The sequence below is a fragment of the Carassius gibelio genome, chromosome B15, assembly GCF_023724105.1.
Source record: "Carassius gibelio isolate Cgi1373 ecotype wild population from Czech Republic chromosome B15, carGib1.2-hapl.c, whole genome shotgun sequence".
In the NCBI taxonomy this organism is placed as follows: Eukaryota; Metazoa; Chordata; class Actinopteri; order Cypriniformes; family Cyprinidae; genus Carassius; species Carassius gibelio.
In genome coordinates this window covers 12,384,163-12,411,461 of record NC_068410.1, presented here as the reverse complement: position 1 = coordinate 12,411,461, position 27,299 = coordinate 12,384,163, and the positions used below count along the sequence as shown (strand labels likewise).

Genomic DNA, 27,299 nt, shown 5'->3' with positions numbered 1-27,299 from the left:
AACATAATTTTGCTATTTGGGTGAACTATCCCTTTAAATTAAAAAGAATTATAGGTATTTTGTGGATGGTCTCTTTAATCCTGACATTCAGAATTATGATATGTGGCAGTAGTATCAGTGTCCTTGTATTCTTATCTCATATATTCTGGGTCATTGTGACATGGAGCTTTATATTTCTTTAATGTGTGAAGGTTTTTTGAGTCTCCTGAGTCCTCAGCTTACTCTTTGACCTTCCTCAAAAATTAATTTATATACTGATTTTGCAGTACACTCCTCATGTGACTCGAACTGTTTTTATATTTAGATTAACTTCTTAGTATTTTATTTTCTACAAGTGATCCATCAATTCAACATTAAGGTATTTCAGTCCATATTCACCTCATTTGCTCTTCTTCAGTTCTCAGGACTGTATTTTGTGTCACTGGTGGCGATCCTCATTGGTTTCATCATGATTAACACCATCCCTATGCTGACCTGAGCTCTTGCTCCGTCATCAGACGAGGAAGGTTGTGACAATCACGCCACTGAGTTTGATAAGGACAGCACTCAAGGCTGTGTGGATGAGATAACCCGTGCACAAGCAGAACAAGATCAAATCAAAAGCCAAGTGAATGGAATGTTTAAACAAATACATTCTATCACTGTTGGCTAACTGATATTAAAGGGCATATGGCTTTCTGGATGCCACTGTTGTCACTTTAAACTATTTGTTGTATAGAGAAGTCATTTTAGAAATTTATAAAACAACATAACTTAAAATATTTATATATATATATAGTATGAGGAATGTTTATATGTTGATCACTCAACATCATTTTGAACATTTTTATGTTAAAAGTGTTGCACTGATAGCAAATATAATTGTATCATCACTAAATTATATTTTTATTTTTGTCTTATTTAATGGTCCTATATTATCTCTGAGTATTGCATGTCCCATAAAATATATTTTTGATCTTACATTGAAAAAGACAGCAAAAAAGTACAGTTAAAAATATGCATTTAATAACAATACATATTTACAGTGATATCAAATGCAAGATTAAATATAATACTAAATATATTACTTAGAGTTAAAGTTTAAAAAAGCACAAAGCAGCCACCACCAAATGCATAATTTATTCATTTATTTTAAATTAAAAATGAATATTCTGTCATTGATTACTCACCCTCATGTCATTCCAAACCTGCAAGACCTTTGTTCATCTTCATACAATTAATTAAGAAATGAAGATATTTTTTGATGAAAACCGAGAGCTTTCTGACCCTGCACAGACATCAAGGCCAAGGTTCCTACCACCATCAAGGCTCAGATTCATAGTAAGGACATCTGTTAAAACAGCCAATGCCTCATCAGTGGTTCAACCATAATTTCATAAAGCTAGGAGAAAACTTTTTGTGCGCAAAAAAAAATAAATAAAAAAAAAAAATATATATATACATATATTATTAAAACTGGGCTGTTTTAACAATGTCCTTACTATGAATCTGAGCATTGATCTAGTAGGAACCTGTGCCTTGCTGTGTATGCAGGGTCAGAAAGCTCTCCGATTTCATCAAAAATATTTTCATTTGAGTTCCATAGATCCACGGAGGTCTTATGTTTTTGTCAGGTGTTATTTATGACATATTATTGACTGATCCACTGTAAGGAATCATTTTATAACTTTTACCTTGATTTCAACCAAGCCCTCTCTGCTGGATGAACAACACTGTCCCAATGAATGATGTGGTTTTGCTTTGTCATATCATGGCATTTGTTCTTTGCCAGAACGCCTTCCATGGTCAGATGCTGCTAACCGCTCATTACTCAGTTATCACACGACTGTTTGTTTTCCCTTTTAGCTTTTTGTACTTGTGTAATTGGTGTTATTTAAAAAAAAGTTATAACCTATTTGAAAGATCGTTTCCACCCGTATTTTAAATAAAATCTGATGTATAATAGCCTAACACTTCGATATAAAGTCCTATTTGGGAGATAAAAAGTCACACTTGCCTTTTTTTATTGCTTCTGCTCTGAGCAAGAAACAGGCTTCCACATCATAGGCTGTTTTATTGTGTATAATTGACTCAACTAATATACTAACGCACGTGAACAATACACACAAGCGATTGTTTAATTCAAAATGAAAACAGTCATTATTTTACGCACCCTCACAAGGTTTTTTAGTTTAGTTCTTTAGAGATCAACACACCAGCTTGTCCGTTTGAATTAAACCCAAACACCATGTTTAGTTGGTTCAGGTGAAAATTGTTTTTTAAACACAAACACTCATGAAAATGGTTAAGTGGATTCGAAAATAATCAGTTTTCGTTTTTATGTCAACTATATGTAAGTGGTTTACCAAAAGCTCTTTTAGCGGTTTAAGAAATATTGTACAGAACACTTAAGAATTTAAAGAAATGAAAATTGTCATCATCTACTAATTTTCTCCAAAAGTTTTTATTTTCTTCTTCTGAAACACAAAAGAAGGGTATTTAATCATTTATTTTCCATACAACTGAATTCAAAAGTTTCCAGTGTTATTTGTTTCCAAGTGTTCATCAAAATAACAAAAAGCCCTAAAGGTTTGAAACAAGTAAATGATGACCGTTTCATTTTTGGGTGAACTATCCTTTCACCAGCATGTGAAGTGTCCAAAAATGACTACTAAACTATAGGTAAATGTATCAAGATTTATTTTTTTTATTCAACATTTGTTCTTTTATTTATTTTGCTCCTCTTACAACATAATGGACAGTTAGGTCTATACGCAGCCCCACATTTACAGGCTATATACAACTTGAACTTTCTCCATAGGGAAAACACTCTATATATACGCATATATATATATCATATCAGTGTGAAGAGGTCTGAAAAGTTGCCCCAAAATATATATAACTGTACATGGTCCCAGAAACTGAAAATGTTAGCACTGAATCAAGAATCATCCATCTACATGCGAAAACAGCCACATCAATTAGTCCAAGAATGTATACATCCAAGTGTGAACACACAAAACTAAAACCAGACAAGCAAAATAAAAAAGTTCAATGCGTTTTCTCTCACACGCTTACAGAAGCCAAACAAATGCAGGGACTCTTGCGCAACATAATGCTAGTGTGATTGGTAAACCTGGCTTACTCTTACTGGGACAACCGACAGGGATCACAGTGTTAGTTTTAAATCAGATCTCTTTATACATACAGACTGTGCTCTACCTGCAGAACTGTGTAGCGTCAGTGTCAGTGTGGCTCAATACAGACATCTTCCCATCCAGGAATCCTTCACCATCTCTCAGACTCTTACAACTCTCCTGAAGCCTAAAAGATTTTTATTTAAGGAACACGAGGTGACATCGATCCACCTTACAATTGCAACATTATTAGTCACTAAACCATTAAAAGCCTCTGAGAAATGCATTCACCACACAAACACACAAATGCATGTAACTTTAATACTCTGCTACATGACTAAATAACCATGCAGTTATTTCCTGCACATATAATATCCAACATTTATCACCAGTGGCAAGATGAAGGCATTGAATGTGTTGGAATACATTCGCAATGACATCCAGAACAATGTTTGCGCTGTTGCAAACGAATGGCTATTTAATATGGTTCATACACCACTGAGCTGGATTGAAGTACTGTAGGTGGCTTTGTTAGTGAATAACTTAAGAGTGCAGGTGCGGCAAAAGAACAATAGGGGGCGTCTGTGCAGCATTGAACAGGACTCCAGATTGACAACGTTAAAGGCACTCCTGTCAGATTCCCATGACTCACGTGACTCAACGATAGCGTCTATGCCAGCTAGAGCGCTACAGACAAATCATGTAAACTCCGTAAAAATACATTTTCTAATAGAAACATCTCCCATATGCTCCTGCTGTCATGGTGTCAACTTCATGACTGACTATTTTACGCTGCAAAAATTATTTTCTTAGTATTTGTCTTGATTTCCAGTAAAACCCTCACTTTTTAAATCAAAATATTTATACAATAGCAAAACAAAATGGCTTGATACATTAAGTTTTGTTTTCAAGTTCAACGAGTTTATGCTTCTGCGAGGCAAGAAAGAAGCTTTATTGGAAGGGAAACAAGATTTTACTTACCCCACTTTTTTTTTCTTGTTTAAAGCATAAGCACACTAAATTTTGGTACATTTAATATTTTGATTAATTTTCCTTCTCAAGTAAATCGATCTTGCTTTAAGAATTTATAAATATTTGAAATTAAACTTAAAAAATATTAAGAAAATCATTTATCCAGTGTAATGATGATGCTACATCTTGCATCAACTATAGTGGTAAAATATGACACCAAACTGACCGGGTAAATTGATTTTAAAGCAAAAAAAAAAAAATAATTATTCACTCATCAAGCCATTCCAGACTGTTACGATTTTCTTTATCCCGCAGAACACAAAAAGAAGCTATTTTGAAGTTCTTTCTTTTTTCCTGACAATGAAAGTCACCAGGGTCTATTTGGTTTTGAACCCCACTGACTTTTATTGTACTGACAAAAACAGTCTGTGTTCTGCAGAAAAAGGAAAGTCATGCAGGTTTGAACGACAAACTCTCTCTTTAAGAACTGCAGGGACTTCGAGAACCGGTTCAGGAATCGACACAGTACATGAAACCCGGTCTAGCGGGAGCTGAGAAGAGCATTCACATGAGGTGTGCTGTTAGTTGAGGAGTTAGAGTGAGGTATTATGGGGGCTGCCTTTTCATTTAGTCATTTAAACTAGTAGTCACACATATCAGGCTGGCTGAGAGTCAATCTAGGCTGGGATCGCACCACGGTTTCATCATAACACACTCCACTACAGCCTAAAACACACTGAGCAGCACACAAGCACTTTAGACTTTGCCTTTGCCCACACATAAAGATAAAACATCTCTTTTTGTCTTTTATTATATATATATCATTATATAGTAGACATTCAATAAATTTCTTTGCGTTGTGTATATATATACTTTCTTTTCATTTGGAATGTACTGAGTCCTTTAGTTCGTTTGAACGCAGTGCTGCAGTCTATAAGTGTCTATACTCTCTCTGGGTGTCCGTTTGTCAGCGCTTCAGGCCAGCTTTAGCGTGCTGACTGGAAAGGAGGGCATGGTCACCATTGTGACGGGGTTGAGGACAGTCTGGCCCACCAGTTGAGGGTGATGGGTAACCATCTGAGCACCCACCGGCGTTTGCTTGGCTTGCGCGTTGGTCACTGAAGTGCCGTTCATCTGGCTGTGAGAGAGCGTTTGGGCGATGTGGCTCATGACCGCTGGCTGTGTGACTGTGACAGGCTGTGGGTAGATTGCCGGAAGATGGGTGACAGTGATGTGGCTAATGGGTTGAGGTCCTGGGGCCAGCTGCACCGAGCTCGAGGAGGAAGGAGCGATGTGGGTCACATGCTTGGAGCCCGGCTGGATCACGCGGTTGACCGCTTGGATGACGGAGGCATGTGACGTCGATCCCGCGTGGGCGATGACGGAAGGCTGCAGGCTGGCCGCGGTCACTATATGGGTCTGGGCTGGAGGTAGTGTGTGTGGGGTCACCACCTGGGCGGCAGGAGCCGATGCTGGGGTTGTGATCGGAGCGGAGGCAGCGATGGGGGAGAGCTGAGCTGAGGGAATGGGGGGTAAAGTCTTCAATGGTTTGTGAGGGATGTGGATGTGCTGTGTTATGAGGGATGACACAGGATGAGACTTCTTTAAATCTGGCTGAAGCGCAGCAGGCACTTTGGGTAAGGCGATGGGCGTCTCGTCTTCAGTATCTTCATCAATGTTATCTTCACCTTCTGTTGTGACAACAACAAAAAATGGTCAGAAACTATTAATGGATTAAGTTAAAAACCATCGGTGGCTTTGCGTAAAAGTTTGGGTTGGGTAGGATTTTTTTTAATGCTAATGTAAAGTGTATTATGATCATTAAGGCAATAAGGCTGCATCTGCTTAAAAATACAGTGGAATATTATTATTTTATTTCTTTTCTTCCTTTCTTTCTTTCATATATTACTTTTAAATAATATGCTGATTTGTTGCTTAAGAAACATTTCTTATAATACAAATTATAATACAAATTTGTATTCTTATAATACAAATAAATAAAATATAATATAATAATCTTGTGGAAACCATGATACATATAAAATGCTTTGTGGTTCATTTCATCCCACAGGATTTTCTGAGGTTTCATTTCGAAATGGAAATCTTTTGTAGCATAAATGCTTTTACTGAATAGTATTCATTTTATATATATATATATATATATATATATATAAAAAAATCTTACCGACCCTAAACTTTTGAATAGTAGTGTTATGCAATAAAACATTTGACCAATGAATCCCTACTGACTCTCTTTTACATTTTAACCAAATTTAAACTTAAACTTAAAAATCTCAGGACAAAAATGTATCAAGTGATTTCAGGGACTTTTTAAGCTCTGTCAAAAAGCATGCTGTCAGTTAGCACGAGGTCTTCTGCGGGACTAACCTGAGGCAGTGGAGGTAGAGGCCTGGTCATCGTCTGGCTGGACAGTCTGTCGAAGAACACGGTCAATCTCAATCACGTCCAACTGCTGACTCAGCTCGTTCTTGAGCTCGGCCAGTCTCTGCTGCAAGGCGATCTTCTCCCGCGCCAAACGCTCCATCTCATGCTCGTAGTCCTTCTCCTTCCTCTTCAGAGTCTATGTGGAGAAACAGAGAAATAAATAAGGGAGCATTTTCCACATGCACCAAGAGCTGGCAGGGTGCACTTAAAGTCTATAGTCAGCAAAAAGACACAGCTGTAACAATGAAATGTCATTTTGCAGTGCAGCAAAAAGCAGAAAAGAAATTTACAAGACTAGCATTCACATGCACTTAGACGTGTTTGGCTTTTTCTTTAATACCCCATCTATGATGAAGAAAGTCCAGCTAAAGCAAAACAAAAGAACCCAAGAAACCAGTAAGAGACATAAACAGCTGGATGAGAAAGAACTGAAATTAGAGGAAGATGTGTTATACCGTAGATAAACATTCACTAACTAGTCCATAAAAAATGAATTGTATAATAAAAAATTTGATATGATATGATTATAGATATGGGTATATTGGGTAAAAAGAGGCATACTATCATTACAAGATAAATAACTTAAGATAAGATTTTTTAAAATCCAATATATGTATTTATATGCATCATTTATATCTTTCTTTATATATAAAATAATCATCATAATGTAACTTTAGACTTTATATGTCAGTACATATATACACTTGTCAATTATATCCTTCTAACAACTATTTACAAAATAACTGGACATCATGTTATGGTTTATTTTTGTGATGATGATCAAAAATATCTTGACAGAGCACTGTCAAGGCTGCTTTTATTAATGCTTTTTATTATTTATGTCAGTTTCTGCTTCTTCCTGGATGCCTCGGCCCACGCACACCTCCCCCACGGTCTGTTTTTAACCCTGCTAATGCCACACTCTCTTACTCACACAAACGCGTGGAGTACCCAAGGCATCACAGCACCTCCCACTTCTGGGAAAGCATTCAGTTGCTGTGCACGAGTGCACACGCTGAGAAACCAGTGGGAGGAGCCCATGACACACGAGCTCGGCCAATCACAAGTGGACATCTGGGTAGTGTGAGCGTGCTAAATACGACTGCATCTCTACCTACCCACAAAAACACACAGATACTGATCCAACTTCACAAGCATGATGTAAACTGTAGATCAGAGAAACACGAAACTCCACACACACACACACACACACACACACACACACACACAGATAAGAGAAAGAAGGGAGGGACAGTGGGCGAGACACGGCACACACTGGGCTGGGCAGAAGCGTCCCAGTTTCCCTGCACTGTCAGCAGACGCATGAGAAACAAACAGGCAATGAGGACACAACAGCAGCTAAGGCCCTTAAGAGGATGGATCGAGAGAGATTAAAGGGTCTGTGCACAAAACTAAAAACCATGATGCTCAGCAATATATCTGACAGGGGAATAGAGACTTTAAAGTAGTAGTAGTAATAACAATTTTATATATTTGTAAATTTTTATTTTTAATATAAAAAATAAATACACCATGTATTTTTACAATATGTAAAATTTTCACAAAACAATGTGTCTGTTGGTGTATGTTCACACTTTTTTAAAATATCTAATAAAGGATGTAATAATCACAAAAATACATTTAGAAATACATTTTACATATTTTATTATAGATTAAATATTGTATAAAACAACAGCAATAATAATAATAATTCATGTTATCAGTAATATGTCTGACAAGAAACAAAACCTATTACAATAACATTATAAATATAATAAATATATTGTTATTATTTTAAAAGAATATTTTACAAATACATTCACAATATTTTGGAATATACTTATACATTTATTTATTAAAATAATAATAATTATAAACAATCATACTCAGTGTATTAATAATAATAAATAAGAAAAAAATATTATAAAAAAATATTACAATTATACACATTTTAATAATATCAACAATAATATATTTTAAATAAATACAATATATCTAAATGACAAGCCTGACGTCTGAATGCTGAGGCTTTAAAATAAATCAGTGATGATGCAGATTAATCACTTAATTAAGTCACTGAAAATGTCATAAACATTTATTTAAATGGCCATTTCTTTAAATAAAAAAATAAAAAAATCACAGCATATAAAATATATTTAAAGAAACCCACTACAGATACACTAACCCTCAAACAATGAGCAATGACAATGGATGCATGTATCACACAAGACCACGTGCGCTGGACAAGCACAGCCCTGAAGAAATAACAACAGCGTGGAAAAAAGATCCAGGCCAGTCATGTGATGTGTGTACAGGTGTGTGTAGATAAAGGAGGACTCGGGGTCGATCAGGTCTCTGCTTCTGCTGCGCTCTCGTGAATAATAACAGGACACTGGGCCACTTCCTTTCCGAAGCACAGAGTGGCCTTTCGCCTCTCAGAGGTGTCAGCATCTTTGTCTCAGCAAATCAGACGGTGGAGTACTCGAGCGTTGTCAAGGCAACAGCTGAAAACGGTTGCTGTGGTAACAGGTACGGTGAGCAGGCAGCAGAATGTGACGGTGTGAGCATGTGTGGTCTGCTCTGGTGTGATTGAGCAGCTTTCAGCAGCTCCATACATAGTTCTGGTGTGCTCTAACAGAATGAATCAGAGCAGATAGCAGCATACAATCTTTAGAAAGACGTGTGACCTCACTTGATCCTTTACTTAGTCCTGCCTTTATTTTAGGCCTAACATTACAGACCAAAGCCATCTGATGTTTTCTTATTCAAATATTTGCTCTTTTTTTAATATACAGTATACTCTACCTATTGTTCAAAGTTTAGGGTTTGTATGATTTCTTGAATATAAGAAGTATTATTATTTCAGTTTAATATAAGTGTTTGCTTTTGTGGTATATTTTAAAATGTAATGTATTCCTGTGGTGATAAGAGCTGAATTTTCAGCATCATTTCTCCAGTCTTCAGTGTCACACGATCCTTCAGAAATCATTCTGATGATGATTGGTGCCCAAGAAATATTTCTTATTATTATGATCAATGTTGAATTTTTTTTTTGCTTAATTTGCTTAATAATTAAATATAAATAACACAATATAATTATATAAAGTTCAAAAGAACATCATTTAATGTAAACTTAATAAAATAAAAAGTTTTTGTTTACGTAATATATGTAAGTGTACTGTGTTTATTATGTATATATTAAGTATATATTTAGATCATATTTACATGTATATACATTAATATTATTATATTATTTTATTCTATATAAATATATTTAATATATAAACATAACATTTTCATAATCATTCATGCATGTGTTTGTATTTATATATACATAATAAATACACACAGTATACCCACATATTATGTAAACAAAAACTTATTTTGGATGGGATTAATCATTTGACAGCACTATTTTTTTTCTTAAATATATACATGTATGTGTGTGTATTTATATATACATACAACAAATATACATAGTACATATGTATATTATGTACAGAAAAACTTTTATTTTGGATGCAATTAATCACAGTTAATCAGCACTAATATACAAAACCCAAAGTCATATTTGCATTCAGAAATGCATGACATTTTTTTTTGTGGAAAATATGGGCGAGCATTGTCCCCAGGTCACTATAATAACAGTGTATTAATACAGGATTACGGTCTTTTCTTCCCCCCCCCAAATCTTTGCTGAATAATTTAACAATGTCTTTAAAAAAAAACATCAGATAACATAATCCATCATAATCCATCATTCCAGCCGACCGTTTTTACCATATTGTGAGCAGATTTTAATAATAACCAAGCAGTTTGTTTCTATTTGGATGTTCTGCAAAACTCAGCTGAGTAAGTAACACTAACCAAACGGGGTGGAGCTAATCAAAGAGCCAATTACAAACAAACCTCCAGTTGAAAGAAAAATTCTAGATGCTGATTGGTTGAATACAGCATTCCAGTTGTGCCCGACACACATCATCTAGTAACAGCTATGATGCGAAACACTTATCAAGTTAACAGCCAAAGGTACTAGCAATACCAGACCACATTTCGACCACCACACAAATCTAAACATGAATCTCAGTGCGAGTGTTTCCTGACATTACATCTGCAACCCATATAAACGACAGTTACACAAGAGCAGTCCCTGGTCTTTTTTACAAGCGTGCCCTCCTTCCTCCATTCCTTGCTGGCGGTCTCCACCAGGCCCCCATTGACCCCCACCTCCCACCACTGATGAGGCACGCTGACAGCTCTCTGGTCTGTGTGCTGAATCAGGCACAGCTCCAGCCCACAGCTGTGCATGCCTGCCTCTATTAGTCACACACACACACACACACACACACAAACAGGACGGCCTGCTCCACAAACACCCAAACCCACTGAACTCCTGATCCGCAGACTGGGGCCCCTTCACTCCCTCCCTCCATCTTCAGCTCATAATGGCTAAAACAACCGTGTTAATTTGGTATTCTATTGTTAACATTAATATATTCAAATCATTTTTGCATTAAGCTTTAGCTTTCAGTTTAAAATTTCATTAAGAAAAAAGTTGAAACTAGATTATGTTTTTTATTTTATTTCAGTTTATTTCAAGGAATCAAAATGGTTTTGACAGCAGCTCTCAAACTCAGGGCCGACTTGAGGGATGAACTGATAGTGGCTTTAATTAGCTTTTGCAGTCTGTTTCTCACAAGCCAAGCGCATGACCTCACCCTCCCCCATCGGTTTGCTATCATCGGTTACTCACTGAAGCCCCGCCCCCTGACTGCACACATGCGAACGTGTCGTCATGTTTATGTATACACAAGTGTGCATGCTCATGATGGATTTGTAGGAGTTAAAAATGAACTCGCATGCAGTGTTTGGATGGCCTGCGCTTACAGACTCAGATCTGCAGGAAAAAAAAGGGAGAGAAAGAGAGCCACGTTGCAGCCACGCTCTTCCTCAAAAACATGCACGCAGTAAAGGATATCCCATGACTCCAATTTAAGGTGTTTGGTAACTTGGTCAGTTCAAGCACAGCTATAAATCTGACTTGGTCTCTGATTTTGTTGTGATGCTAAAGAGGAAGTCTTGTAGTGTGGTGTACATTTGTTGAGGGACGGAGATAGATCAAGCAACATTATTTCTTTTGACACTTGATGTGACAAAAACAAAGTTTGGGTTTGATTAAATTACACAAGGCTGTCAAATGTCAAACCTACTCAACTCAGCAAGCTGCTAGACAAATGAAAAAAAAAGATAAGAAGATTTTGACCAAATAATTATAGACTTGTATAGAAATGTATATATATAAAAAATTAGCTGTTCTTTAACAGTGATATATACATTGGGTCAGAATTAGTATTTTATAACTGCCACTGGACAGACTGTTGTTTTGAGAAAGTGCAGCTTTGCCATTTTGCTAGACACTAACTTTGAACAGTCAATGAGGATGGATAGACAATAACAGAATTTTCCATTTAAAGCAAATGATCTACAGATGGTGCGACTCATTTGGACAGACCAAAATTAGACATGTAGAAATGTCTGTCAGCCAGGATGAGGCTGACATTTACCAAATGATACTCGTTGAATCAGCTACATAGAAATTGCAGTGGTTTGTACGAGACAAACAAGCCTTTTAGCATGCATAAGAATCATGTGATCTAATCCCACAAGGAAAAACCACTAGTTCCTGGATGGCATGATATAGATGACCCAACTAACCTTACTACAGTGCTGACACGCACTGCTACACAAAGACAGGAAATGAATCAGGTGGATCTCAAAAGATTCATTCAGGTTTTGCTCATCAGTCACAATCCTACTGTGACACCAGAGCAACATATTTTTTTAATATGCATTTACTTTATGCAACTACATCAAAACATTGTGTCGATGACAAAAACTGACCTTGTAGATTTCCCAATCCACTACAAACCATCCCCCCAAAAAAATCTCGATACAATTATCTGGATTAAACAATGCATCAGTCACTGGAACAGTGCACGGCTAAGCAAAACAGGTCCTGCAAGGTTTCTTAAATAAAAGGCATGCAGCACTTAATGCGGAGGTTTCAGGGATGTGGCTAAAATAAGATCGAGCTCGACGAGTCTGTCGTGCTGCGGCAGGAACAACAGCTGGAGGGGGCTGTCACAGGGGGGTGACGTCACGCGGCTCTGTCTAGCCATGTGCTCGCTGCTCATGTGGCCGCGGCAGGGAACATGATGAACGCCAGAGAGGGAGAAGGAGGGAGGGAGAAACAGAGGAGGAGCTCTGAGCTACTACACAGAACAGGGAAACTCCTGAGACTCGTAGGATAACATTTAAAGCAGCAGTCACCGTAATCCACAGTTTACAATGTGTAAAGTATTATGAGGCCAGTTTAGCATGAGCAATTTAATAGCGCTTTTGTGCATTTGAAATCAACAGTTTTAAGTAATATGAAGCGCAAGTCAAAAGCACAGGGACTGTAGTGTGACTAGTTCCTCAAGATTTTCCACAAGCAAATATTTCTGAATATTAAGAGAAATTAAAGAAATGGCTTTTATACTTTCCGCAGAGTAACAGTATGTTAGTGTAGTTTTTAGTATTAACATGTAACAGTGTGTATTTTAGTATTATATCAATATTATTTTAGTAATTCTTGAATTATTTGAATTGAGCTTTTTTCAGATAGTTGCCAAGGCAAGATTTGTAATTTTCTTTAAAAATCATCATTTTAATACTGTTTTTAACGAATTTAATAGCTACGCTTTATAACAGGTTTTCATTTATTGACATTAGTTAACTACATTATTTAAAATGAATTAACCATGAAAAATACTTATAAAACATTTACAAATGTATTGTTTGTTAATGCACTTTCACTGTATTCTTTTCTGTTTTTGACAACAGTAACAACACAGGTATATTATTATAAGCATTGTCGATGAATCACTAATCAGTTACTTCACTTTGGAAGTCAAAAAGCAGATTTGGCATGACGTCACAGGAATATGTGAATCAGGTGCCATGAAGATAAAATGAAGAGTAATCTCTTTGAACAATCCTCTTATTCAGTTCTGGCAGGAGCTGATTGGTCAGTGAGGGGAGAGTGGGAGGGGCCATGAACCGGAGTGCATGCAGAGGCAGACTCGTGGAGGTGAGGCGCGCGTGCCATGGCCCAGCGGACGGCCTGAACACACGCTGTGCCATGCAAAACACAACACTAATCATTAAGAGAGAAGCCACGTGACCTGCAGGAACAGGCACACACTAATCTTTTAGCAGGAACACAACAAAACAGAAAGTTAGAGGGAGAGGTACTGGCTGAGAAACAGCTCAAATCACTGACTGACTGGCTTTTCTGTGAACATTCAATAAAATATAAACACGAGCTTCCTTCAAAAAAAAACATTCAAAGACAGCAATTATTTAGTGTCATTAATAATAATACATCTGGAGTGATTAACTAAAACTAGCCATGCTACTAATTTAACATATTTTACTAGTTGAGGCACTATTACAAACTTGCTAGATTTCTGTTTTTTTCACATTGTAACAGTGAGCTATAAAAGCATTCGGAACACTCCTAATGTCCTCTTAAATTCAGGGAAGTCTCATTAATTTTAAAGGGGTCCTATGATGCGATTTCATGTTTTTCATTTATCTTTGGAGTGTTACAAGCTCTTGGTGCATGAAGAAGATCTGTAAAGTTGCAAAGACTAAAGTCTCAAATCCAAAGAGATGTTCTTTATCAAAGTTAAGAGTCAACCACACCCTCCTAAAATGCCTTGTTCAAACACACCCCCACATCTCTATGTCACTGTGTGGGAAAATTTACATAAAACCGTTCACGCAAAGAAAGAAGACGTAACTATTATTCTCGCTGTTGCTGCCGGCGCCATGTAGTGGAGACACTGTGTGGTTCGTTGTGAAAGTGAAACTACTTTGTTTGGTCTTTTAAAAGAGGACACAACTAGAGATCTGTGTTTAAATATCATTTACAACACTGTTCAGTATTTTATAGAGGATGAAGACTGGGACACAAAGGCTGTTCTATAAACTGATAAAGTGAGGCAGTTCCAACTTTGCAAGGACAGTCTGGCTCTTCTGAGTCAGCCTAAGTACATTTTTTATATTTAAATAATTTGCCAATGAGGATTCAAACGTGAGTTTAGAGCAGTGTAGAGTAGAGCAGTGTTTGCCGTTTCTCCGATCACAAATGCAGACATGGTTTTATGATAATGCGGCACGATACGCAAAGCAACGCAATGCGTAATAAGACAATACAAGTCATTATAATCAGTAATTATGTCCCCACTGGATCCAACGATTGTCTCATTTGTAATGGGTTTTATTAGTTTCGTCTAGTGTTATTATTATTGTCTAGTTTTTGTCTATTTAGTGATGTCCGGATCGTGAACAAATTGTTCTATTAACCGGATCTTCTCACTGAACCAGTCGAACCAGTTCACTAAATTGAACTGAATCGTTTGAAATGGATCTCCAGTACGCACTAATTCACAAATTACTTAGGTTATTCGGTTTATGAACGTGCCTTACACTCCCTCTGTTGTGAAATAAACCAATATATTCAGTTACACCTAACAGTACATTGACTGAACTGCTATAAGAGAACTGATGATGGGATGTGCATGAGCCGAGCAGCTGGACTGAGTCTTGTTGTGCCAGGAGACGGCATCCGCAGTATGTTAAGGGGTGTTACATTTCCGACACAAGCTTTCAATCACAAAGCACTGGATAGCAAGCCAATCAGAGCACACCTCACTTTTTCAGAAGCTTTGAGCTTTGTAAAAATCTACGCGTTTCAGAAAGGCGTGGCATAGAGGAGAAATAATAACGTACATCATATGGAAAATAATGTGTTTTTTCAACCTTAAACCGCATAAACACATTGCATTACACCAAATAATCTTATTTTCAGCAATGTCCTATAAGCCCTTTAATAGATGTAAATGACAGTAAATGGACTGTAAATGTAAAAAAAACTAGTTAAAAAAATAATTAGTAATTCATTAAACTCCTTTAAAAATAGTATTACTATTAAATTACGAATTAAGTTATTTAAATGTATTAGTTTTGTTGAATAAGTTCATTCTGAGACTAAGCGTAAACAAAATGGTTAAAAAAAGACTTTTTTTCCTGCAAATCCTGCAAAACAGTTAAATGTAAAATTAGGCATTTATTATTTTTCTGTAAATTAATTAGTGAATTATTATTATTACTGAGCAGAAATTTATTAGCACTTTAAGTAGTGCTTCAATTATGTTAATTCTAATTGATATTGACTTCACAGTACTAATAACAAAAATCTTAGAACAAGAGATTTTCTAAAAACAACAGATCCTCAAATTCAATACAAATTCATCCTCAAAAGTCTTCAACCTCCCAGTGTACAGATCACATTCTGGAAAAATCCTAGCAAATGGCTGGTTGTTTTCAACAGGCCATGTGCTTTAAATAAATACACCTTAAGCCTGGTTGAGCAACAGGCAGCAGAGAGCGGGAAAGAGTCATAATGGGTGGGCTGGGTTCCTATGTCAAATTCACCAATGGCAAGCAGGGGTGTGTTGGGGGGGGGGGGGGCGGCTTTGCGGATAAAGTGACACGAGTTCGGTTTCCACACTGCCCTATTTTCCTGAACGTTGTCTTGTGCCTCGGCTAAATCAAATCCTTTCATTTGATTGGATTTCTATTTCTTCTCCTAAAGGGCCTTGCTGTAGGTGTGTGCATGTGTGAATGAGGCACTGGTTTAATCAGATGAAGAGAAGGTGCTCTGCTCACACTGCAGGAGAGCAACTATCCATTTTCCCTCAAATGGAAATAAACTCGATCAGAGATCTTTAATCTCACAGCTTTAGATCAATCAAAACAGATGAAAGAACTGTAACTAACAAACTGAAGACTGCATCATAGTGTGGTTTCCCTCCCGCTCTCATACTGTTTACGTGTGTAAACACACTTCTAGTCAAAGTCTGATGATATGAGTCGAGACACAGATGGACAGCAGACAGTGAACATGTCAATGAAGATTTATCAGCGCTTACCTGAATGAATCTCAAAGCACTTCTCAGAACACTCAGATTGGAGGTCTTCTTTTCATCAACATTAGGGATGTTCTTCTTCAGGGTCTCGAAACACTCCTTTAAGTGAGCACGTCTGAGAAAAGGAGATCATTTATAATTACAGAAAAGTTAAACTGGAAGTTAAATTGATCAAAAGTAATATTAAAAGGCATTAATACCGTTGTTCTACAAAAGATTTCCATTTCACTTAAATGCTATTCTTTTTAACTTTTTATCCATCAAAGAATCCTTAGTAAATGTATCAAGGTTTCCACAAAAATATTAAGCACCACAACTATTTTCAACATTTGATAATAATAAGAAATGCTTCTTTAGCACCATTTCAGCATATTAAAAAGATTTGTATATAGTGTTCCTGTAGCTCAACTGGTAGAGCGTTGCGTTAGCAAGCAAGCTAGCGCAAGGTTGGGGGTTCGATTCCCCGAGAACACATGATAGGTAAAAACTGATAGCCTGAACGCACTGTAAGTCGCTTTTAAGCATCTGCTAAATGCATACATTTAATTTAATTTAATTTGTGTATGGTCATGTGACACTGAAGGCTGCTGAAAATTCAGCTTTGCAATTACAAAGAATTTTTTTTTATAAAAAATATATATATTAAATAGAAAACAGGTATTTTAATTTGTAATAATAAATCAAAATATTACTGTCATAACTGTATGTTGATTGAATTAATTCAGCCTTTGCACACATAAAAGACAGATGCTACTGACTCTAAACATTTAAACGATGGTATACATGCATGACCCTGTATGTTTAAAAACACTGGTGAAAGACAATTAAGTTCAGTAAACCAGCAGCAAAGATAACCCTACCTGTTTTTTTCAAGCTTATTGTGCACTTCTCTCGTTCCTGCCCTGTAAACACAGGTCACATGGTCTTTAATAGTTAGCTCTCAAACATAATACAAATTTGCTGCCTTAAAACCAACAATAAAAGCTTTCACGTGATTCGGTCTTATTCAGTGTTTAACATAGTGATAAATAACAGCTTCACGTCTTGACTCACCCTCCAGGTCTTTTCTTGCCATCCAAGTTACGGTGGTCAATAGGCGGGCTGCCTCTGATCGCAGGGCTGGATTGGGCTGAAGGAGGTCCAGGCTGAGGGAGAAGTGCATGCTGGGAAGCTGTGATGATGGGGCCCGGGTAGGTCTGGAGCTGCTGGGCTGGTTTGGTGCCACTGGATGGAGACAGTGACGTGGGCTCTGCCTTCACCTGAGACGAGATGAGGGGCCGCTGGTGCAGTGCCTGCTGGTTTGGCAGCGAGTGGGCGTCTTTTCTGGGTGGCGTGAGGGGGGGCGCTTCCAGTGGGCTGAGAGCTGTGGTCGGGGGCAGGGGCAGAGCAGGTGGAGTGGAGGACACCACTGAGATTGGGATGACAGTGATGGGCATGGTGGGGGGAGGGGGAGGGGGAGGGGGAGGAGCCTGGGCCGGGGTAGGTATATGGCGATGATCAAGGACGGACTCCTCCACCCAGGTCACATGGTTCATTTGAATGGGCTGAGTGTAAGAGGTAACTTCTGCTCTCCGCTTATCCGCCTCTTGCTCACGGCGCCGTCTTTCCTGAAGCTCATTCTCTTCTGTCGAAAGAAATAAAAAATAAAAAAATGTATTATCTAAATTCAGAACCAACTTGATCATTAATGGCCCATATTGACATTAACATGATAAACATTTATATGTAATGCATCAATATTAAAAGATCAAGAATTATATACCAGTTATTTTCATGCTATAACCGATAACCAATGAATGAATTCTAAAATGATATACTATCTTGTCTAAATAAAATTAAAATCAAACAATAAAAAATTTAAGGAATTGGTATTTAAATTTAGGTGCCACAACATTAAGCACTGTAAGAAATGGATATTCATTTTAAGGTTTGCTTTTAAGATTACATTTATCAGACTTATAAAATTGTTTTGAAAGATTAGATAAGTGTCACATGACAAGTAATCTATATAAAAATAGGTCAAAGGAGAATGAAAAATTATGTTCATTTCCTATTATATTTAGATTTTGTTTTCATTTTGATACTTTCTGTTTTCATATAATTTAAATATACGTTTTAGTGATTTTGTTATGTCCTTTTGTCATTTTTAATGGCTTTTTTATATTTCTATTTATCATTAATTTCTTATAAATTCCGGTTTTAGTAATCATATTAACTCAAGTTCAAGCACCAAAATGAATTTTTTTTAATTTTATTTTACTATTAAATTTAGTTAATAACAAAAGTGTCAATATCAAGCTAGTGATACCAGAAAATAAAGAAGTACTGTATCAGCAGATAACCAGATGGATGAACCAAATGATAACAGAAATCTGATGGTAATAATTATACTATTCTTAATTATTTAATTTAAAATAGTCTATACATTTTCAGTCAACCTAACATCCAAAACAGGCATAAAAGATAAAAAAAAGGATGTCCTATCTGTCTGCAGTCTCTCTTATTGTTATCTAGTAACCAGTTTGGAAGGAAATGTAGAAGACTGAACTATATGTTGGACACTGCAGGTAACCTCTGACCTTAAACATATGACGTGATCTCATCTAAACTGGGGACAGGGCAGCCACAAATCAGTATGGGTGAACAAGCCAGCCTGAGATTATATCACGCTCAGAGTGAACTCTATTAAAGGAGCTTTTGTGTGGGTACAGATAAATAAGTGTTACTGGTTAAGAGTGGAGGATAGAGATTCCACTGTTAGAGCAGCACGTGGTGTACAGGCTTCAGGCTAAAGTTTCTCTGGCCTAAATGGAAACACGATGCTCATCCCCCAAATACAACACTCCCTTCTTTAATTAGGGGTGCTCCAAAACACCACACGACGACCTCCCGAACCTCCATCAAACCTTCAGCATCAATTATACATGCTGCTGCACTCGAGTTAACACCGTTTAAGAAATAGTAGAGACACTGGAGACACGCAAACTGCTTTTTGACTCAGAGAGGAGAACTAAAGCTTCAGCACGCAATGCATTAAAGGACTTCCACTGCTATTCAATAGTAAAGAAATTAAGGAAGCTACATCTATTTTAAGTGAAAGAATTGGTTACAGACTGAATTCAGGCTGAAAAACATTAAATCCCACTTTTTTTTTAGTTAAACGTTCTCCTGAGTTTAAAGGGTTACTCCACCACAAATAAATAACAGTGTCAAGATCCAGGAAAGTATGAAAAACATTGTCAGAATAGTCCATCTGCCATCAGTGATTCAACCGTAATGTTATGAAGCAACGAGAATACCTTTTGTACACAAAGAAATCTAAATTAATGAGTTTATTCAACAATTCCTTTCCACGGTCTCTCTCAAAATCAGCGTAAGGCCATTTTGCCAAAGCTGAGCAGTACACAGATGGCGTATGCTCTTCTATGTTAGCCGCGCTGCGCTGATGCATTGTTTGCTTTCAAACCAAAGCGTAAATACACATAAAAAATTTTTCCTTGTGGCGCAGCTGACACAGAAGAGCATACGCCACCTGCGTACTGCTCAGATTTGGCAAAATGGCACTACGGTGATCTTGAGAGACACAGAGAAGAGGAATTATTGAATCAAGTCATTATTTTTGTTTTCTTCATGTACAAAACGTATTCTTCGTCGCTTCATAACGTTACGGTTGAACCACTGATGGCAGATGGACTATTCTGACGACATCTTTCATACTTTTCATGACCTTGACACTGTTATTTATTTGGGACAGTCACAAGCCTACCAGTTTTCATCCAAAATATCTTAAATTGTGTTCTGAAGACGAACATAGCTTTTATGGGAATTAATGGAGTATCCCTTTAATCATGCAAACAAAGGCAACTAAAAGTAACCCATTCATAGGTTGATTTTCCTGAAAAACACACATACTGTGGCATATTCAATGCTACGGTGTTTGTTTAAGCAGCATCTTAATGGTAGAATAAAAAAATAAAAACATATCAATAAAACATAGAATCAATAAAAAAATAAAAAAAAATAAAAAAAAATAAAAATATATTATATATATATATATATATATATATATATATATATATATATATATATATATATATATATATATATATATATATATAAAACAAATTAAAAGTTCGGGGTTAGTACCAAAAATATTTTGAATTATTATTACAAGTTAAAACAACTGTTTTCTAATTTATTTGTGTTTTGAAATGCAATTTATTCCCGTAATTACAAAGCTGAATTTTCAGCATCATTACTCCAGTCTTCAGTGTCACATGATCTTTCAGAAATCATTCTGATATGCCGATTTGCTGCTCAGAAAGCACTTAGTATTATCAGTGTTTAATATTTTTGTGGAAACTATAATAATAATAATAATAATAATAATAATAAAATCTGGATTCTTTGATGAACAGAAAAAGGAATAGAATTCAAAAGAACTGAAGTCTTTATCACTTTTAAAATGATAATTGAATGCCTACTTACTGAATAAAAGTCTTAAAAAGTAAATCAAACACAAATTTTTGTTTCATTTCATTTAGTGACACTCTGTCTTTAGATAAAACAGTATAAATCGCATTAACACTGAATTCACCTGATAAACTCTTAGGCTTTGCTCAGCTAAAGTGCATTTAGATATTAGCTCGCTGTTGTGGGGTTGAAGGTGAATTATCCTGATCAGCCGTTTTATGGTTAATCCAAGTCAAGTCATTCCAGAAGCTTTCTGTATGTCCCTTACATTACTGCTTTTATTATTCCAACTATTTTAGCACTCACCCAGGCCATGTATCACAACCCCAACTGGTCAAAAAGCTTAAAATGTATTATGAACATAGCACTGAAGAAAGCTCTGCTTCATATCAGACAATTAATAGCAATCAAAATATCTAAAAATTAATCACTGCACAACCCAATGCCACAAGTTTCAAAAGAATCCTCTTAACGCCCAGGGAGGTAAAGAGGTCACAGGTATACGAAGTGCCCTAGATAAACTGAAAAAGACACAGGTGTGTGTGCGCCTGGCACATCATGAATCTCATTAGGGTGAAAAGCCAGACAGCATCAAATCATGTGTGCTCAGAGGATAATGAGACTTTTAAGAAAGGCATTCTTATCGTTCATGTGTGTGTGTGTGTCAGTGAAGGGGGTGGTGAAAGCGCTCCAACCTAATCTCAGCCAATCACAGAGCAGCAATCCACCCCTACCAGTCACCACTATGCTATTTGAACAGCATACGCTTCCTCCTGCTGAAAAGAGGTGCATGTCTAGTTCCTATGGAACCAAACAAACAATTACCAGAAAACACAAGGAAGCACAATACACACGAACCAGCAGGCCTTTCAAGTAAAATGTGACTGCTCTGTCCCTTTAAAACACTTGATTTCCTGACACAGGAGCTGTGCTAACAGCTGATTAATGATACATTATTGATATAATTTAAGTAAAAGAGAAAAAAAACCCTCCCACATTCATAAACGCATATCAAGGTTCCACTTTTCTTTCAATGCTTCTAATTGTGCCAGACCAGAGAAGATTAGCTCTCAGGAGCTTTTTTAAGCATAATTTGTCTGGACAACACCTGACTGTATTAAGCATTTTGGTGTACTTTTTAACAGCTATAGAGGGCAAAGGTGTAACTGCATACAGGAAATGACTGTCCACCAGCATGCACTGCAATTTACAGCACAGCATTACAAACTGCAAGCTGAGTAGAATTACGGTCAGCTGTGGTGAAATACACAGAAGTGAAACTGATCGAGAAGATTTCCATCACAAGCTTAGGCTGGGTTGTAAAATAATGAGAATAATGAGAATACATTGAACAGAACAAAAAAAAAAAAAAGCTAAAAAAGAAAAAAAATCAAGTATACAGTTAGCAAATTCAAAAATAAATTTCATTTCAGAATACATTTGATTTCTATTTTATATCTATAATCATCTACAAACAAAAATCAACTAATCAATTGTTTGGAAAAGTAAACAATTTTTCATGTCAACTTCATGGAAAAAGTATTGTATTTAATAATGAATAGAACTTCCTTCTGAATCTTTGTAATTACATATTAAAATAACGCGATAAAACGATTATATGATCAGTTGCTAAACATAATAATGTTTTTATGATTTTTTATATTCAAACTGTTAATTCTATTTATCCTCAAAAAGTTGATTATTTGATGTAGACCTATCAATATCTAAACTGATTGCGTGACCCACATAGTCAACAAGCTTATCATGTAAATTCTTCCCGAGAATGTCACTCTTCCAGTAATGTTTGTCATGGCACCACGATGATCCAAAACTGCAGGAGTGCGTTATATAACTGCAGTACATTTTAGAAAAGCAAGCAGGGGGTTAATGTCCTACTTTCCCTCTGGTTGTAAACCCCCTCCCTGCACAGAGCAGCGGCTGGCGCGCACATGGAGAGAAGGGGGAGGGCTCGGTCCACGCGGATCTTACATGAGGGCGTGGTTATGACAGACACGTCACCGAGACACTTTGAGGGGCGTGGCTGAGGCGGACACGTCACCGAGGCTTCAGAAAAGCGCCAGTAGACGCATGCAGCGCGGGAGATAAAACAATAGTAATAAATAAATAAACCGTACACTATTGCGCTAAAAACACTCTAAGAAAATTCAATAAAATATTTCATCAATTCACTTCTAAAGAAAGGGTGCAAATACGAGCCGCGTAATGTGATACTTGGGTCATTATGTAAAGCGCAACTGAACTGGCTCTCGCGCACGTACTTGTTAAGCCACCGCCCTTAAAACCATCAGGTATGTTTTCCTACAGCGATACTGCAATGAAGTATTCAGTCACGAAATATCCTAACAGTCAAAGCGGATAAGCTTACAATCTCTGCATTTTAATTCATGACTGTCACTATCCGTAATACACAAATGTACTAGTATCTTATAAAGTAATCGTAAGCATACTATACTGCGGTTTTGCATACACTCTTGGTATTTTTGGCGTATTACAACATATTTCATGTCAAGCACTAATGTTACACTGATTCCTGCCATCACGTCGCTTGTGACATCCCGTGTAACAATGCCCCATATTAACCGGCTACTACATAAGAGAACAACACTGACTCATTAAAGTGACCCTCTGTCTGTCATAAAGGTGTATGTGCCAATATTTTTATTTTCTTACCACGTGCTTTCTGTTGTTGCAGGGCTTGCAATTCCAAAAACTTCGCCGCCTCTAAAAGCGTCTCGATACTCATCTCTGTTTCTTGTTATGGTCCAAAAACGATTGGAGAAAATAAAATGAATAAAAATGCTAATTAGACAGATTCAAATACTTATGCTCGGGATCCAATCTTCTCGTCTATAAAAAAATAATAATAAAATAAAAGGAAAGACGTGACTGGATCCCCCTTGAAGTCACTCTTCCACGCACGTACAGGAGTCACAACAAGATGGCGGGTTATTCAGTCAACATATCAGACCATTGTACAGACAGCTGGGCTCCGCCCCCTGGATCAACGCCCCGCCCACACATGCTGGTCTTTCAAAACACGGAGATGGCCGTGTTTCAATAACCGCGTATATTCGACGAATTACGATAAAAAAAACACACTGACGTAAGTTCAGTAATACGTGTAGTACAAGTTTTCTTCGAAGTTCCTTATAAAGACCGAAGCAGAACGCTTAAAATATAAACGTCAGATCCATGTTTTACGCAATACACCTACACAAAACTCGCCTCTAGTTGATTAATAAAACATGAGATTAGAGCAGCCAATAGGAACGCGGGACACAAGGCATGGTATCTGCTCACATGGGTGTCTTTCTGCGCCTGTACGCCAACTAAAAACGAAAATGTAACCAAGCAAGTCGACCTGTGGTGCTGTTTCTGATTCAGTCAGTCACTATTTAAACAGACAACGAGTATCGAGAAACAGTGCGCAGTAACATCAAAGAGCTCTGTCACCACAAACCGAAACACATTTCTCTGACAGATGTAAAATATTTCTGAAAAATAACACACGTGTGTAAGTGTGTGCATATTTATGTTCGACAACACACACTGTTTTACAGCAAAACCGAAAGAATTAAGTACGTAAAGTAAAAGTTATTTTTAACAATGTATTTAGCCTTCTGCACTACTGCATAATTACATTAATTAATAAAACGAACCATTCACTGTGACCAGATATGCACAACTTTTTTTTTTATATAGAAATATATTAACCACATTAATGGCAGTAAACCATCATTTTGAGCAATAAACACCAGTTCACTCTGCTGCCCGGTTTCACCCGAGATCCTATCAAAGTACCACAGAATCTTTCTTTTTAGTGATACATGTGCCGACTGAATAAAGGACGAGTCATGTGACTGTATCCATGGTACCCGCTTAGACAGTGTACTGCAGGACAGTAGGGAGTCTTGAAGAGATGGTGACAGAGAGAAGACAGAACATTTTGAATGTTACATTGCATTCATTGCATATATATTTCTGCACATATATTCAAACCAATGTATCGGATTTCATTCAAAGGGAAAAACAATACAAAAACAGCGGAAAATGTCTGTTTATGTCTATCTGATAGAAGAAACAGCCTTCCACATGAGAACTAAAATCCTGTTGCTTTTGTGGTTGACTGCTGTGCACGTCAAGTCATTCTTCATTTCCTTTTAATCACTTGAGAAGGTCAAAGCAAAGGGTAAGCAAACACACTCATAAACCTTCTCTACCCTTAGAATTTCATATGACTCTCACATGCATGGAAACGGTGAATATGCTCCTGGTTCAGCGGCTCCTGGGGCAATTAGAGTAAGAGCTTGTTTACCCTGGAAAGCTTCACGTGACTCCTAGTGCACGTTATCTGCTCGTGGTCCTCTCAGTAACTGCTGCAGCGGTCGCTGCTTCCTGTTATGAAGGCATGCTCCTCTCAGGACGTTTATACTAACTCAGACTTCCTGTGAAACGACCAAAAAGGCATTCCAGACACAGGAAATGCAAAGGAACACAACCTATTATAGAGTTATTTGGCTTTCCAAACATTTTATGTCTAAGAAATATATGAGGACAACCTTTGTCCAACATCTATAAATGCAGAAAGCTATTGCCCTTAAATCAACCTGGGTTTTGGTTAGCTAAAATCAGGACAAATTGTTCAAATCATTTCAAATTGTTCAAATTGTTAATCATTTTTATATTTGATTCAAATTTTAATAAAACTTAAGAGAAATGCATTTTTTTTTTAATCAAAGCACGTTGTTCTGTAGAAAATTAAAGTAAAAAAAAAAAATCTAAAAAGTTGATCATAAAATGAAAGCATAGGCCTACAAAAAAAAAAAAAAAAAAAAAAAAAAAAAAAAAATTGCAGATTACAGATCTCACTGCGATCAATTCATCTGTGTAGGTTTCATTTTTAGCAAAATTTTGGACCTCAAAATGTCTTATCAAAATATCAAACAACTTCTGATGAAAAAACAGAATTGAGTCATAATCAGTGACAGATGTTTAGACCAAATCCATGCCCTTCATTTTCAATAATTCAACAGATCTGTCTGTTCATTACAACCTTAAGAAAATTGTGATAATATTATAATATATAATTGGCAAGCATTCAAATCTACAATTAATCTACTATTAATCTATACTATCAATAAATCTACTATTTTTTTACTTTGTTATTTATTAGCATGCCTATTATTAACATATTGGCTATTTATTAATAATTATTAAGCACGTATTCTGCATGACCTTATTCTACATCCCTAATCCTACCCAATACATAAATTAAACAACTACCAGACAAAAGTAATAGTTATTGGTTTGTTAATATCGAGAATCGGACCTTAAAATCAAGTATGACCAAATTGATTTATTAGTGTGCATTTAACCAAAGTGACAAAAAAAACTAACAACAAAGATTATTTAAAATAGTTTATTACAAACTTAATAAAAATTCTGATCACAACATCGATCAGTGGCTAATAAAACATCTGTGTTTAATGTGCAGCTTTACCAGTTGTATGTTTCACAGCACTGTGGAGAGTGTGTGGGGAGGAAAGCTGAACGAAGCCCGTGTGCTGTTAGGTAGGTTTGGCTGCCTGTCGAAAGAGAGAGTTCTTCAAACAAGTGCAGAGCTGGTTCATTAGATCTTTATTCTGCCCTTCCACCCAATGCATCTCCACCACCACATCGTTCTCTTCCTGCTTCACGTTCACCAGGCACTTGAAGAGAAAGTGCTGTCCCGTCTCTGGGTTTTGAGGACTGCCAGCGGCCGCCTGCTTTGGTTCGGTGGGGGACTCCATTGTTACGTCAGCACCTTTCTCTGGTTCTCGCCGCTCGTTCCTCTCTTTGGCGTTGCTGCCCTCTGCTGTGGGTTCCTCTGGTGCCGGTGTTGGAGCGTCTGTGTCAGGGACAGATGGAGCGGAGGCATCCGTGCTGCAGGTGGAGGTGGGTTGTGCTCTAGGGAGCTCTCGGAGATGTCGGCCCTGTTCTCGTCTCTTCTGCCGCACATGGATCCAGGTGTTCTCCACTGCTGTCAGGAAGAGGCTGAGCTCCGCCTCTCCACAAGGAACCCGCTTATGAAGCACCTGAAGATGAGAAGTTTAATGTTTCTATAACATTTGTATCAGCCATTGGCCACATTAAGCCTACAGCAAGTCGCTGCGGAACAGATAATAACAACAACACAACTAATAATAACAGCAATATTTCTTTTTTTGTTAATTTATTTATTAATAATACAAATAAT

The 27,299-nt window shown here is 37.0% G+C and overlaps 2 protein-coding genes across 3 annotated transcripts in view; both read right to left on the bottom strand.

Annotated features, from left to right (window-relative positions):
* Positions 1-4,881: 4,881 nt before the first annotated feature.
* Positions 4,882-24,042, bottom strand: mnta (MAX network transcriptional repressor a). The gene is made up of 6 exons (XM_052576308.1): positions 23,735-24,042; positions 17,624-18,194; positions 17,431-17,472; positions 16,574-16,685; positions 6,477-6,669; positions 4,882-5,779 (listed from the first exon to the last, which is right to left on the bottom strand). Exons 1-6 carry the CDS (start codon positions 23,805-23,807, stop codon positions 5,064-5,066), a joined length of 1,707 nt encoding a protein of 568 aa, XP_052432268.1. The 5' UTR covers positions 23,808-24,042; the 3' UTR covers positions 4,882-5,063.
* Positions 24,043-26,469: 2,427 nt separating this feature from the next.
* Positions 26,470-27,299, bottom strand: part of mettl16 (methyltransferase 16, N6-methyladenosin) — a 28,284-nt gene continuing 27,454 nt past the window's right edge. For both annotated transcript variants that reach the window (XM_052576827.1, XM_052576828.1), the window contains exon 10: positions 26,470-27,138. In XM_052576827.1, the coding sequence (XP_052432787.1) occupies positions 26,632-27,138 (507 nt within the window). In that variant the 3' untranslated portion in view covers positions 26,470-26,631. The remainder of the gene's footprint in view (positions 27,139-27,299) is intronic.

Bases quoted from the DNA above. Each gene is read 5' to 3' on its own strand.
- mnta (XM_052576308.1), bottom strand. From the start codon at position 23,807: ATGAGTATCGAGACGCTTTTAGAGGCGGCGAAGTTTTTGGAATTGCAA. The intron at 18,195-23,734 runs GTAAGAAAATAA...TTCTTTCGACAG, and splicing joins GCAACAACAGAAAGCACGTG to AAGAGAATGAGCTTCAGGAA. The intron at 16,686-17,430 runs GTAGGGTTATCT...TCCTTTTCTCAG, and splicing joins AATAAGCTTGAAAAAAACAG to ACGTGCTCACTTAAAGGAGT.